The sequence below is a fragment of the Emydura macquarii genome, unplaced genomic scaffold (genome assembly GCF_026122565.2).
Source record: "Emydura macquarii macquarii isolate MOO-44397 ecotype Brisbane River unplaced genomic scaffold, CSIRO-AGI_Emac_v2 contig_374, whole genome shotgun sequence".
NCBI classification, from domain to species: domain Eukaryota; kingdom Metazoa; phylum Chordata; order Testudines; family Chelidae; genus Emydura; species Emydura macquarii.
In genome coordinates, this window is record NW_027130511.1 from 8,154,400 (window position 1) to 8,168,146 (window position 13,747).

Consider the following 13,747-nt stretch of genomic DNA (forward strand, 5'->3'; position numbering starts at 1 on the left):
TGTCAGCCGTGACATGCATGGGGGCTGACCGCTCGTGACCTCTTGAGGGGTCCTGACCCCAGTTTAAGAACCCCTGTGCTATCCCAAGCGGGATCTGCCCAATGTTGCATGGTGTCTGCAGTGCCTCCCAGTGTAGTACTTGTGAATTTCACCAATATGCTCCCCTCCCCCCCGGGACCCAAATCATTACTAAAGGTGTTTCATAAGATTGGCTAGAACCCTGCTTGATAAGGTCTGGAGTGGAGTGCCTGGCTGTGGGCAGTGAAGTCAGCGTTCCTCTCACCTTAGCACTGTGGGATCACGTCATTGGGACAACAGGGGCTGCCCCATTCTCCAGCCCTCCCTGTCTCCACTGTGTATGTGGCTCATTGGCCTTATCGGGTTGAGCACCTGTAGTGGTTCTTCCTCCGTCGAACTAGCCCAATGCTGTGCCCAAGTGGTGCAATCAATAGTGGGAGTTGGGCACCAGTATCTTCACTGTTTTATTATCTAGGCGTGCTGTGAGCTGAGCTGGACAATACAGTGGTAAAGGCAGCTGCCCTGGACCTACACTGGCACTTCCACTGGAGCTAGAGTTGCTAAAAATTCAGTGTGGAAGCAGCCTTGTATGTGAAAATGAAACATTTGATCTTTTTCTGCTTTTCCCCACCTGAGGGCACTGTAAGCTTTGAGAATGAGTGGAAGCAGCTGTAGCGGGCTTAAGCCCAGGTGGTTTGGTGTGTAAATGGAGCTTTCCGGTGCAAGGATCTAGGCTCCCAGTGTGCAGGCAGGGGTGCAGCTCCAAGAGGCAGCAATGGCGGCGACTGTATCAGCAGCTACTACAGCTGGGGTGGGAGAGGAGCCCCAATCCAGGCTTGAAATCAAAGCTTCGTCAGACAGCTCCAGGGTTATGGATGCCGGTGGGTACAGATTTGCCTGGATTAGCTGTTCAGGGTTTGGCTTCTCAGGATGATGAAGGCCTGAGTTAGAGGGACCCATAGCAGACCAGTGTCTGCTCCGGTATGGTAATGGATATAGAGAAATGGCCAGGCTAAGGCCTAGGGATCTCGGAGAGCAGGGGTCAGGTAAACAGGCTAGATGTCACCCCCTCAGGTCACCACACTGCTCCCCTTTCTGGCTCCAGGAACACAGCCACGTTTTGTCCATCCATTCCAGAAGGATCTCTTTGTTCAGGCGCATGAAGCAGTCCAAAGGGTGCTCGTCTGCTATTGGGCCTTGCTGTCATCACTTCACTCGTTTTTGCCCTCCATGTCTAATAGAAAAACCAAGGTGGTCCGGCAGAGTCTTTCTCAGGGCCACCTGACTCGGCTGAGGAGCTCCTCAGAGGCATGTTCATGAAGCAGTACCTGGGTGCTTGGTGCCTGGCCCCCACAGTAACTGCCCAGATACTATGGTGATGGGCATGCTCCAGATACCTACGATAGTCCTGCAGTGTTTTCATCACTCTGCAGTGCACCCAGCATGTTAATGACCATGGCAGATTCATGGCACACTACAGTCTTGTTTTGCAGAGCTGGGCAGGTAGAGCACATGAGAACTGACCGCCGGTTGCAGAGCCTCCTGCAGACACAGAGAGAGTTGATGGGCAAGGAACTGTGGCTGTACAGTAAGTGGAGAATTTCCTTGATTTGCAGGGGCCTGTGGCAGCTTCATCAGGGTAATCATCAGGCCTGGGAAGTGAGTCCCCAGGGACAGACAGTACTGTTGGTTCCTCCATCACTGCTCCTGGCTGCAGGAGACCATACATATTGGTGTACTGGCACCAAGGGGTGCTGTGTGGGGGGCACTGCCTTCCTAGAGGAGAGCCAAGGAGCGAATGAAGCTGAGTGTCACAGTGATACGTTTGGGGGAAACACTGGTAAAGCCAGAGGACCAAATCAGAAAATGGGTCCTGCATAAATCCAGACTCTGAGAGGGCAGGTGGCAGCACCATTTGGGATTTAGGGCATCCACACTAAGAGGGGAAGGGAAAATGGACTCCTGGGAGGTAGAAGGGTTGGTGGGGATGATGGGAGCTCCTCTGAGACCATGCCTGTGTAAAGCATATCCCTCTTGCACTGGTGCTGCCTGGATATCTTGACTGTGATCCTGATTCTAGCCCCACCTGAGCCAGTCCCTTGTGCTTAGGGTCAAGGGCAAGTGAGTGCCATGCCTTCAGGACACAATCTAGAGGTTTGCAAACAGCGGATGGCATATGTGGCTGTTCTGAACACTTGAGCGTTTCTGCCTTTGCTGTGTTCCCTTAGGAAGGTCAGTGATCCAGGCTTCCTACCCCAGCCAGATCTCCCCGATGTTCCTTCCTGCGTCCCGGCTTGGCTGGCCACTTTGCTCTCCTATGTTTCTAAGAGGCTGTGGGGACTCTGCTATTTGGAAAAGAGTAGGCTAGGTGGATTTTGCCCTGTCTAAGTTACTCTAGCTATGCGGGAGGTGGTATCTGAATAACTTTTTCTCCACTTTGGTGCCCTGGCTGTGGGAACTTCATGCCAACGGGTCAGTTTTCATCCCTGCTGTCATGCTATCCTGTGATGTGGGTCTTTTGCTGTCTTTGCACCCAGGTGACCGGGACAAGTGTGAGGTGTGTGAATGTAGCTGGGGGGGCGGGGCAGGGCCAGTTCTGTTTAGATTGGCTCTAGAAATTGGATTTGGGTTTGCCTGGGACAAACTCAAACTCTGCTTGTTAACTCCTGCCAATGTGCTTATGTCCAGTTGGGATCAACACCTTTGACTATCTGGGCAGCATTCTGAGTTATGTGGTGATTGCCATTCCCATCTTCAGCGGTGTCTATGGCGACCTGGATCCAGCACAGCTGAGCGCTTTGGTCAGCAAGGTGAGTTCAGTACCATCTCCCAGGGAAATGTGTTCCATGTACTGCGTTTCTTCCTCTTGCATCCTGCAGGACACAAGGCTGGGGGATGTGAAGTAGCACAGGCTGCCCCAATCCTGAGGGTCTGGTGCTAAATCCAAAGAGAGCAATGTGCTGTGCAGGGCTGGGGGGGTGACTGCCCCTCAGTAGGGATTGCTGACTACACTGAGTCATGTTCTGAGGATGCTTTGCAAACATAAAGGCTAGAAATGTAGCCCTTGTGCCTGCAAACTCTTAGGTGTGTGATTGACTGGCTGCACTCACGTATGGAAATTGAATCACATGCACAGGCATTTGCAGGTCAGGCCCTCCTGTTTTTAAATGAGGTTACATGCCGCTGAGACAGCGGGAGACATTGGAGTAGGACTGGCCCCACGCAGCACTGCCAAGCCCACTGTTCCTGCTAACAGAAGAGAGGCTGTAGCAGCTGGCTGCTCACGGAAGCAGCCTATCCACAAACCAGATTCTTGGCTCCAAAAGCCCTTGTCTACATGGAACGGCTCTGTCTAGAAAGCTGATCTCTCTCCTGCTTTTGTTGCTTCACTAGGTCCCTAAGGAGGGGCCTCCAAATCTAACTGGTTCCCAGCTGAACAAAAACAGCCTGAGATTAGTAATGCAGATCTAAAAGCAGCCTGGAGCACTAAAATGGTTATGCAGCAAAGACACGTGTCTGAGAGCAGCAGACCGCTTCCAGTGCAGGGTGGGGGGAAGTGGTCAGCATGACACTAGGGAGAGAACACTGACCCCAGTGCTGGCAGGAGTCCTGGATGTACTAACTGAATAGCTGCAGCTTGTTTGTTGGGACTCCCTGGTGGTTCTTCTGATTGTTTCTCTTTCGCTTAAAGCTTTTAGAGGCCTTAACCCTTGGAGTACTGAGAGGGGCTCCCTACAGGCTGGGGTTCCTAAGACATCGGTAGGAGGCGCTCGTCCAGGGTTCTAGGTAGTGTTCTGGCCAGTGGGGATTCCTATGTGGAATGAGTCCTGGTGCCCCCTCCTCCATGAGTCCTACCACCAGGCCTCACAGCCAGTCATTGTGTTTGCAGTGGGCTGATCGGGTTCCCTACAGGGATGGCCTTATGGGAGGCAGTTCTCTCAGTGGTTGTGGCGAGTGAGACAGGGCAGCTCCTAGCAGACACCAGAAGGGATCTCCCCTGGGTGAGAGTCTAGACTGGTATAGGCGAGCGCTGTTAAGTCTCTTGTCTGGTGCCACTGTCTCTGGGGGTCATTCCTGTGTTGGATCACTGCTCTCCTAGAGTCTGAGCGATTGCACATGCCCAACAGTGATGGCTGCCCCTAGCTGAGCATATGGTATCCATTGCTGCTAGCTCGCTGGTTGGGAGGGCAGGCACAGCAGCCTCAGCCCTGGGCACTGCTGCCCCGTCTCTCTGCTAACTCTTCTCCTGGCGTGTGATTCTCCCACAGAACGCCTTTGTTTCCATTTACCTCATCAGCTGCTTCAGCCAGCTCATCGATCTCTCTGCCACCTTGTCTGACGTAGCTGGCTACACACACAGGTGAGACTTACCCTCCCTTAAGCCCGTCTCCAGGCTGGTGGCCCCAGGAGAGGGAGCCTTCTTGGTGCTCCAGTGCAAGGCTGCTGGGAATGTCCCAGTCTGCGGCTCTTGCAGAAGTGGGGAAGCTTGTACCTTAGGCAGGGCTCCTTCGAAAGGGTGATTGCCAAGGTGGGACTAGCTTGTACGAGGTGTCATTCTTAGTATGGTAATAGCAGCCATAGGCCCCAAACCATATAGGGCCAGCCATGGTACGCACACTGAATGCCCATGCCCTAGAGAGTTCGCACTCGGGCATCACTGCCCTGGACCTTTCTCTGCGTGGGCCCCTTTGGAATCGAGGTTGGCAGGGAGCCCTTCTCTCCAGAGGGCTGGGTGCTGATTGCCTGGACTGGAAACCCCTTGCCAGCAGAGGCCACTGAGGACACAAGATGCTGAATGGAGGGGGAACTCTTCCTTTAAAATACACCTTAGTCGCAGCCCACTGGTGTTCTTGTGCTTTCCAGCCCAGTGAGTAGCTTGCAATGGCAGGCACTTATCTGATTGCATCTCCTTCCCAGCATCCCTCCTAAAGCTTCCTATGATGCCCACTGCTTAGGAACTCTCAGTAATTAAAAAAAAAAACAACAAAAGAAAACGCTTTTTAACCTCCTTCCATTTCCCCAGGATCCAAGCACATCCTGTCAGTGGTTCAGCCTGGCAGCTCTGGAGGGTAGGACTTGCTCTGTGTCCTGTACAGCACTGAGCACATTGCTCAGGCTAAACAAATATTCAAAGCAATCTGTTAAGGAGCCCGCTAAGGACAGGAGCTGGAATGTTGGCGGAAGGGCTGCAGAGTCACCTCTGTCCCTCTTGCTACCCCGTCTGTCTTACAGGATTGGGGAGCTGCAGGAGACCCTGCTGTCTCTCTCCAAGAAACAAAGAGATTGTGAATCAGAAGCCAAAACCAACTGGGACTTCGACAAGTGAGTATCTGTGGCCAGTACTTGCATCATTGCCCACAGCAATGGGAGTTGGACTTGGAGGGGTTGGGACCTGCTGGCATGTTTAGGGGTCTGGGGCCGAACTTTTCAAACCTAGAAGTCTAAAGGCCGGCCTGAATAACAATGGTCTGATCTGTCTTCATAGATGAGAACTGCAAGCCCCAAAGTCTGAAAAAGCTGGCCTTGACCTCTAACTGGTAACGTCCTCTGGCCAGCGAAGTGAATTCTATTCCTGCCATTTCTACTGCCCCTGTGCTCCCAGATTCCTTCCTCCTGGGTTCCTGGGCCTCGGCGGGTTGCAGAGGAGAGGAATGGATTCTCCTGCGCCTCATGCATCGTCGTCAGATTATTGCTAGCTGAGCTCAGAGTCCCACTCCCATTGTTGTGGGCAATGATGCATGAAGCAGAATAAGCAGTTTGGTTTCTGCAGTCTGGTAGTTTGTGACTTGCAGTCTGAGAAGATTGGAGCTGGGAGCCCCGAGGCAGAGTGAGCTGGGAGCCCCAGTGAGTATAACTCATGTAACAGCAGCTGTGCTGCACACAGGATCGGGGCACAAACACCTACAAAGACAACCTCACCTTAGAGAGCTTACACTCTAGATAGATCAATGAGTGCATGAAGGGTGGGGGAAGAGGGAGCCTGTGGGATCTAGGTCCTGTATTCATAGGAGGGTGTGGGTGCTTTAAAGAGTTATGAATGACTTGTCCACACTCTCTCCATCTCTCGCCCCATCCGCTGTTAAGTAGCTGATTCCTTATAGGCTGTTTTCTAGCTTGAATCAGTGTTTAACTTTGAATTCTGGATTGAAATGTGGCTCTGCTATGAAAGGGCCTCATAGGGTATGTCTACACTGCAAAGAACCTGTGGCAGCAAGTCCCAGCGCCTGGATCCTCGGGCTTGTGCTACAGGGCTAAAATTAGCAGTGTAGACTTTCCCATTAGGGCTCAGAGACCCACCCCCGTCGCTAGGTGTCAGCCTGAGCTCCAGCTCCAGCAGTAATGTCTGTACTGCTATTGTTAGCCATGTAGCACGAGCCTTGTTAGCCTGACTTGGGCTCTGAGACCTGCTGTCATGTTCTTTTCTTTCTTCTTTTTCCAGTGTAGACCATCCATAGGGGGCTGTCTGTTGCCAGTGCAGCCTTCCAGAGTTAGCAACTGCTATGGCAGCGTTTCCAGAAAGGGGAACTGGATATCCCATTCTGGTGTTAATGGGTTTTACTCTAGCAGGCTCAGTGTTCATCTTGCTATCCTCCCAGCTAAGCACAGGTCTCTCTCATGACTCTAGGACTGAGATGGCCTTGTGCCAGAGCCCCTGCTGCATGCTGGTGTCTTGTGTAGTCAGTGCTATGGTTTTGTGCTGGGTCCCTGATTAGCCCATTATTCGTGGCATAAATGGAATAAATGACTCCTTGGTACCCCAGTAACCAGTGCTTTCTAACGTTGAAGGCTGAATCTGTTGAGGTTGTCTATAGAGCACCAGTCGCTGTGATATCTAGGCCCTAAATAGGATATTGGAGCGTCATAAGTCATTTGAAAGGCATCTGCTTCTCACCCTAGGGCTCAGCCACTAACCCTTGGCTCTTTTCTCTTCTCTCCGCCTTGTTGGCTGGGCTCCAGTGTTCCTGGAGAACAGACTGTGCTGAGGGATACAGCCTTCCTCCTGGAGCGAGTCTCTGTCTCGGCTCCATCCTCAGACAAGCTGCTCATCAAGGACCTGGACCTACGGATTTCACAAGGGAACAACCTGCTGATCGTGGGGAACACTGGCACGGGGAAGACGTCACTCTTGAGGGTCCTTGGTGGCCTCTGGGAGAGCACACGGGGTAAGGATGGTGACTTCTCCAAAACTTCATCCCACTCAATTGGGGGCAGGAACTGGGGCTGCCCCAGGGAGGCTGGAGGGTGTAACTTGAACCACTTGTGGAAAGTGGGGGGCCTATGGCGCTCGTGAGCGTGAATGCTGTCACTAGTGCGTTTGAGCTGCCCCTTCTCCCACATGCTGTGGTGCGAATACCTCCTCATCGGTGCACTGGCGTGAGCATCTGACCTCTGACCTCTGATCCATGGAAGCGTGATCATCTCACCAATGCAGGGCTGTGCGCTGGAAAGGGGCTGGAAGGTGAGCTTGTGCTGGGGAATGGGTGTGACTCTGTTTTCTGGATCTGTGCAGGGAATGTCCACATGCTGACCTGCTTTGGCCCCCATGGGGTGATGTTTCTGCCGCAGAGACCTTTCTTCACAGATGGAACCCTGCGAGAGCAGGTGAGTCAGCTTGGTGCAGGGGGTCCCGCAGGCTGGCTGCACAAAGGCTGCTTTGTTCGGTGACATTCCCAGGTGCTAGTTGCACTCAGCCAAAGTGGATGGGACAGGACAGGCGACCCCAGTGCTAGGAAACTGGGCTGCATATAGGCTCACAGGAGAAGAGGACTCATGACAACTCATCTTCTCGTGTTTGAGTCCTGGGCACTGCGTGTGACTGTGATGAATTCCATGTCCAGCTTCCTCTGACATGGGTCTGTGCTTGGTTTGTTCAACTAGGTGATTTATCCTCTGAAGAAGATTTATCCAGTTTCAGGTGAGTGGAAATTAACTGAAGCAACTCATAAATGATCACAGGCTGCATCGGTCTCATACACCCACATGGCGTATCTTTTTTTCCAACCTAGAACCTCCCTGCCTTGCCGTACATTAACAGCACTAACTCAATCTGTTTTCTGCTGCCTTTAACATCTCCTTGAAAGCATTTTCTCTGTCTGTAGTTCAGCTCCATACTCTCCCTATATTTCCGGGAGGAGGGTTTGCTCTGTGAACAGCCCTCTGGGAAGCCATGTTGGCTGCTGCTGCTTGTCCCTTGTGCTCTTCTGTTTCAGTGGCATCACTGTTCATTGTTACTTATTTATGGACGCTTTTAGGGTTCCCTTCTGCTTTCCATGCTTGTGTGTGGAAAGGAAGTACTCAAATCACCCTTACTGGACTTCTGAATTGCCCCAGATTCTGAATTAGTCAAACATTGAGTCTGCACCTTCTGATCAGTAAGGAGTAGGTCCAGGAAGGGTATCTTAGGAGTGGGACTTCCCCCTGAGAACAGCTCAGTGGGTTCAAGTAGTCAGGGTGCTGCAGATTTTCTCTCTCCAGCTCTCTGTGCTGTAGTAGTTGCCCAAGACACTCCTTTGTTTTTCTTTGTAACTTTACCCAACATATTCCACCACCAGCCCCCTTCAGAACCAAATTATATCTTGTTGTCATGGTAAATAATAGACGCTTAATGAGATTTCTGAAAGCACCTTTCCCGGCAGATCTAGGTGGTTTTTTTTTTTTACAAACACTTAAAAATATACAAAAATAAAGCTCTTTAAAAAAGTGCTCAGCGAACCGCTTATCCAAAGCTTACCCAGAGCACAGGGCTACTAGCCCAATGTAACAGTTCTGTTACACCACCCCTGCCTGGCTGTTCCCACTCCTGGCCTTGTGGTGTTCCTCTCCTGTTGGATGATGGGTAGTTATTGCTACATCAAGGTGGGCCGGACCGTCATTTCTTGCAACTTTTCTTGTGTTTTATAACTTTCCCAGAGCATAGATCTGGCCTAGGGAGCCTATTGTAAACACTGAGCCTAATGTAAATACCCCCTCAACAAGAACCTGAGAAAATAGTTGAACTTTGCATTATGTCCTGAAGGCAAATGAATCCTGGTTCTGTCAGACCCATAGGAAGTATGTTCCAGAGGCAGGCCCTGCTGTGGTGGTATCCTGTTGGCGAGGGAATTCCCTTTTCCCCCAGGCACCCTATGTAGCCAGGAGTCAAATCTTGTAGAACTCTTCTCAGTTGTAACCAGACTGGAGTCTGACTGGAAGCCAGTGCAGACTGCAGAGCCCCAGTGTAATGTTGTCTGAGTGACGTAACGCCCAGTAAGCTGGCAGCTACGTTCCGCTTCCAGATGAACTGGAGGTGTAGCCACATGTAGAGCACTGAAGTCATCTGATGTCAAAATTGCAAAGGCTAACTTCACTTCAGAGAGGCGCTTGGTAGGTACATGGCCCTTCTGCTCAGCGTCCACATCTGACCACGTCCGCTCACGTGTCTGTTTTAGATTCCAGCTGGCTCGGTTTAGCTCTGATATTGTCCCTACGTTTCTTGGAACTTCTCCTTTTCTCTCTCTTCCCCGCCCCCGACAACCCATTTGCTGACGCCTGTGTTCTAACCCTTGGGATTCCCCAGCTTGCAATATGAGGGTTAGAGCTTTTAAGCAGCCTTGCATAGGCATGTTTCTGTGACAGCTGGGCACAGTCAGAACTACTGAACCCTTGGGCCATGTCTTCTGGCTGCTTCCCCTTCCTTATTCTCCACTGATCCAGGCTGTGTATACAGCTCTGAAACCTGCTGCCTACAGTGGCAAGTCTGTTCCATTCATGGTGCTGCTCCCGGACGTTAGTGTTTAACCTCCTCTGTGTATGGTGGGCCTGTAGGAGCCGCTTGAGGATTAGCCATGAGCCGAAGGGTGGAGTCTGAAATGTGCAGCTCTCCAGTGGTTCAGGCTTTCAAAAGTTAGGCTGTAAACGACTGTTTAAAAAAGCACAAGCAACCAGCAATTCTCATGGGAAGCAGTGGGAGATTCAGCCCCCTGTTGGCCTCTCCTTGGTGACCCCACGAAGGTGTTGCCCTAGAGGTGCTGTTGTCATGGATGCGATGCTGCTGCTCCTTGTGTTCTAGGGTCTGCAGATGATGAGAGGATCCTCCAATTCCTGGAGCTGGCTGGCCTGGTGAGTTACTAAGACTGCTGACAAGAACATAATGGGCCTGCTCCACCCCAGCCCGACACTGTGCTGTTCTACTCTCCCGGTAGGGCGCTACAGTGTGGGGGAGGCGCAGTATTGCAGTAGAAGGTGTGACACCGATGAAGAGGTGGGACTATATGGGCAGGAGTGACCCCGGGATGGGAGAAGGGATGTCACAGAAAGGTGATATCAGAAGGTGCATTTGTGGGGGAGTTGTCTTTGGAGGAAGGATGGAAAGGGGTTATGAAGACAGCACTGGGGAGAAGGGGATGGTTATAGTCAGGGCTGCGTCTGCCATGAGAGGCTGTTGGGCAGGACTGGGGACAGGCTCAGATTTTCATTAGTCTCTTTCCTGTGTCATTTGCAGTCTGATTTGTTGCAGCGGACAGAGGGTCTGGACCAGCAGGTGGATTGGAACTGGTAAGGCTGGTGCAGTGTCCGAGGCTGGGTTTGTATAGCTCTCCTGGTTGGTGGGAGGGAGTGCTGAGCAGTCTCGCAGAGCTGACCTGACTTATGGAGGAAATATCCTCTGCATCCACCCACGTTGGGGTAAGGGAATGGCGTTTGGGAGCAAAGGTCATAGAACCATAGAAGATTAGGGTTGGAAGGGACCTCAGGAGGTCATCTAGTCCAACTCCCTGCTCAGAGCAGGACCAACCCCAACTAAATGTCATTTTAGTCCTGAGTGTCAGCTCCTGTGCCCCCGCCTCCAATATCCCACATAGTGTGATTGTTCCACATAGCACATCTTCCCCCAAGGGAACCTGATATCCCTGGGCTGCAGAGCCACCCTGAAGCTCTGAGTCGGATCACTCTGGGTACCAAGCTTGGAAAGCAGCTGGCTCCATGTGAGTGGGGAGGGGCTGAGTGGCTCTGCAGGAGATTGCTCCGAGCCCCCGGCTCCTAGAGGCAGACAGTGAAGATTGCTCACGTGGTTCTCTGCTGTTACTGATTGCCAGAGGGTTCGGTTCATCAGCAAGCCAGTGCTAATTGCTGCTCGTCCTGATTCTCGGCCCTGCTGCAGGTATGACGTCCTGTCCCCAGGGGAGATGCAGAGACTCTCATTCGCAAGACTCTTCTACCTCCAGCCCAGATATGCAGGTGAGTGACTGCAGACTGGAGAAGAGCTTGAGTGGTAAACGGGCAGGGAGACAGTCTACAAAACCTCCTTTCCTTTGCCAGGAACCATCTAGGTCCCTTTGCTGTCAGTCATGACTTCCTCTGTGTACCCTCCAGCTGTCACAAGAGGTGTGCATCTGCCCCGTTGAGCATATTTATACAGTCCTGTATATATTCATGGTGCCTGCTGGACAAAAAAAAGTGGCAAATATCTGCCCTAGGGAGCTTTAGTCTGTTAGACATAACTCTGCAGAAGAGGATGAACAAAGATGAGGGAGAACCAGGGCTACCACTGAGACAGAGCACAGGAGATGCTCTCCTGTGTTGACATCTTTAATTCCTTCCCCCACATTTAATATATTAAAATCTGTGATCAGTACCCTGGGTGGGGAGAGACGTGCAGCGGACGGGAAGAAGTGTCTGCAGAAGAGGGGTTTGAAGGAGAGCACGGGTGCACAGGGCCAGGGAGCATGTTCCTGGGTCAAGGGCAGACCCTGGAAAAGGCACCAACCTGCTTGTGGGCAAAGGGAGAATGAAGGAGTGTATGAACTGCCATAGGATGGTGTGTCATGAAGGATGGACTGAAAACACTTTCGCTGGGGCTCCTACACAGGTTGTAGCTAGCTCCCCCATGATAGGGGCTGGTAGCACCATCTATTATTAAGATTGCCTGATACTCGCCATTACAAAACCCTGTTTTCAATTGTTTGACTTTTGCCAGACATGAACCATTCAGGCTGAAACCATCTGTGCCGGGTGTCTGATCAGTGTCATTGTCCTGGCTGGGTTTCCCCTTCTGGATGTGTCTGGACCCATGTGCTGGATCCGTCTACTTCTAAGATCTCCTGGGTGTGGGTGGGTTCCAGCCACAGTCTCTGGCATGCTTTCCAGGCACAAACTGTCTGGAACCATTTCTAGGGAATGGGATCCCATGGTCCAGCTGCCCTGGTCCCCCAGGCCATACTTTGGAGCAAGACCTTGAAATTTGGCTGGAAGGTGGCCTTTGTGTCAGGGATGATGCGTCTTTTGCCATCCTCCATGAAAATCTGCCCACATTTAGCCAAGTGATAAGCCTTTGAAAAACAGCAACTTGCTCCTGCTCATTAAAGGCTTGCTGGAGCGTCAGAGCTAGCTTTCCAGAAGAGTTGATCTGCACTGGGCATGTTGTAGCCCAGGGCTGAGTCGGACTTTGCCTACAATTGCTGCTGTAGGCTGCTGAAGGCTGTGTGAGAGCTGGACACTAGACCTGGGAGCAGGAAGCCTTTCTCTCTTGTGTTCTCAGTGCGACGAGGAGCCAGGGTGGGTAAGAGACAGGACTGGGACAGGAACAGGTTGGAGGAGACAAGGCAGAGGCAGGGCAAGCTTTGGAGGGGGAATGGCAAAAGAGGCTGTGTCCCCTAAAGCATATTCCTTCCAAAACCTGCAGTGGAACCCAAGACTCCTGAGTATCCCCATTCCTCTGGTGTCTCAAATCTCCATGAAATCCACCGGTAAAGTGTTTCTCATCCTCCCACTAGTGCTGGTTGCATGAGCAGCCTTAATCCTGGCAATTCCTAACTTTTGAGTGCTTGACTTTGCAACTTTAATAATGGTCTTTCAATGCAGATTGGGGGGGGTGGGGTGGTATAGGAGGTAACTTGTGAGTGAATTCTTTGTTCATTGTGTGCCGTGGACAAAGTACAGGTAGGTCTGATTTACAGTATTGAGCTTTTTGCCTCCATCTGGAAGCTGTATACAATAAAGTGGCCCACAGTGGGATAGTTGTTGGGGGAGAAGGTTGTGACTTGCCTCTCTACCAGACCATCTTCACTTCCGGGGTGGAGGCTTGTGTATTAATTCTTTCCAGTAACTGCTGGTAACAAGCATGTAGAGGTTGGGGAGGAAGAGTGTATCTGTGATCTGTATTACAAGAGGAGGTTGGGGTGTGGGGATGGAGTGGTATTAAGTCCGGGAGGGGGAAGACACACTAGGTGGGGAAAGTGTGAGCTCATCCTTAGCTCAGTCTTTTATCCAGCTTGTTTACCAGGGAATTTCTTAAGTGTGTGTATTCAGCAAGGCCCCTGAAAGCTCTGCTGGGGTGTCAGTGAATCTTGTAACCCTGCTTTTCATAGAAAAATGTCAGAAATCACTCTTCAAATGTCGAGCAGGTGGTGATTATAACTAGGGCCCCGGTATTCAGCAGTGCCACACAACCCACCTTTGGCTGTGGAATTGTGCTCTGGAATCTAAACTTTTCTTTGTGTCTAGCTCTAATGGTTGTGAAGATAAACAGGAAGTTCTCATAACTAGTGGTGGTGGCTGCATATCAGCAGGCAGCCTGAAATGATAGCTCTGAGAGGTAGCTTGGAAAGGGAGTACTGCATGTAGGAAGGGAAAATCAAATGCACAGCTACAAAATGGGGAGTAACTGGCTCGGCAGCAGAACAGGATCTGGGGCCTATAGTTGATCATAAATTGAATATGAACCAACAATGTGATGCAGTTGCAAAAAGAAAAA

General features: G+C 51.4%; 1 protein-coding gene across 3 annotated transcripts in view; it reads left to right on the forward strand.

Annotated features, from left to right (window-relative positions):
• The window catches only part of ABCD4 (ATP binding cassette subfamily D member 4), a 33,256-nt gene that overhangs the window by 14,482 nt on the left and 5,027 nt on the right, over nt 1–13,747 (forward strand). For 2 of the 3 annotated variants that reach the window (XM_067533395.1, XM_067533403.1), the window contains exons 7-16: nt 1,512–1,606; nt 2,707–2,828; nt 4,287–4,378; nt 5,251–5,340; nt 6,976–7,181; nt 7,529–7,620; nt 7,897–7,933; nt 10,067–10,116; nt 10,499–10,551; nt 11,156–11,232. In XM_067533395.1, the coding sequence (XP_067389496.1) occupies nt 1,512–1,606; nt 2,707–2,828; nt 4,287–4,378; nt 5,251–5,340; nt 6,976–7,181; nt 7,529–7,620; nt 7,897–7,933; nt 10,067–10,116; nt 10,499–10,551; nt 11,156–11,232 (914 nt within the window). Of the gene's footprint in view, nt 1–1,511; nt 1,607–2,706; nt 2,829–4,286; nt 4,379–5,250; nt 5,341–6,975; nt 7,182–7,528; nt 7,621–7,896; nt 7,934–10,066; nt 10,117–10,209; nt 10,315–10,498; nt 10,552–11,155; nt 11,233–13,747 lie in introns of those variants that run through there. The other variant, XR_010917203.1, reaches the window with a different exon arrangement.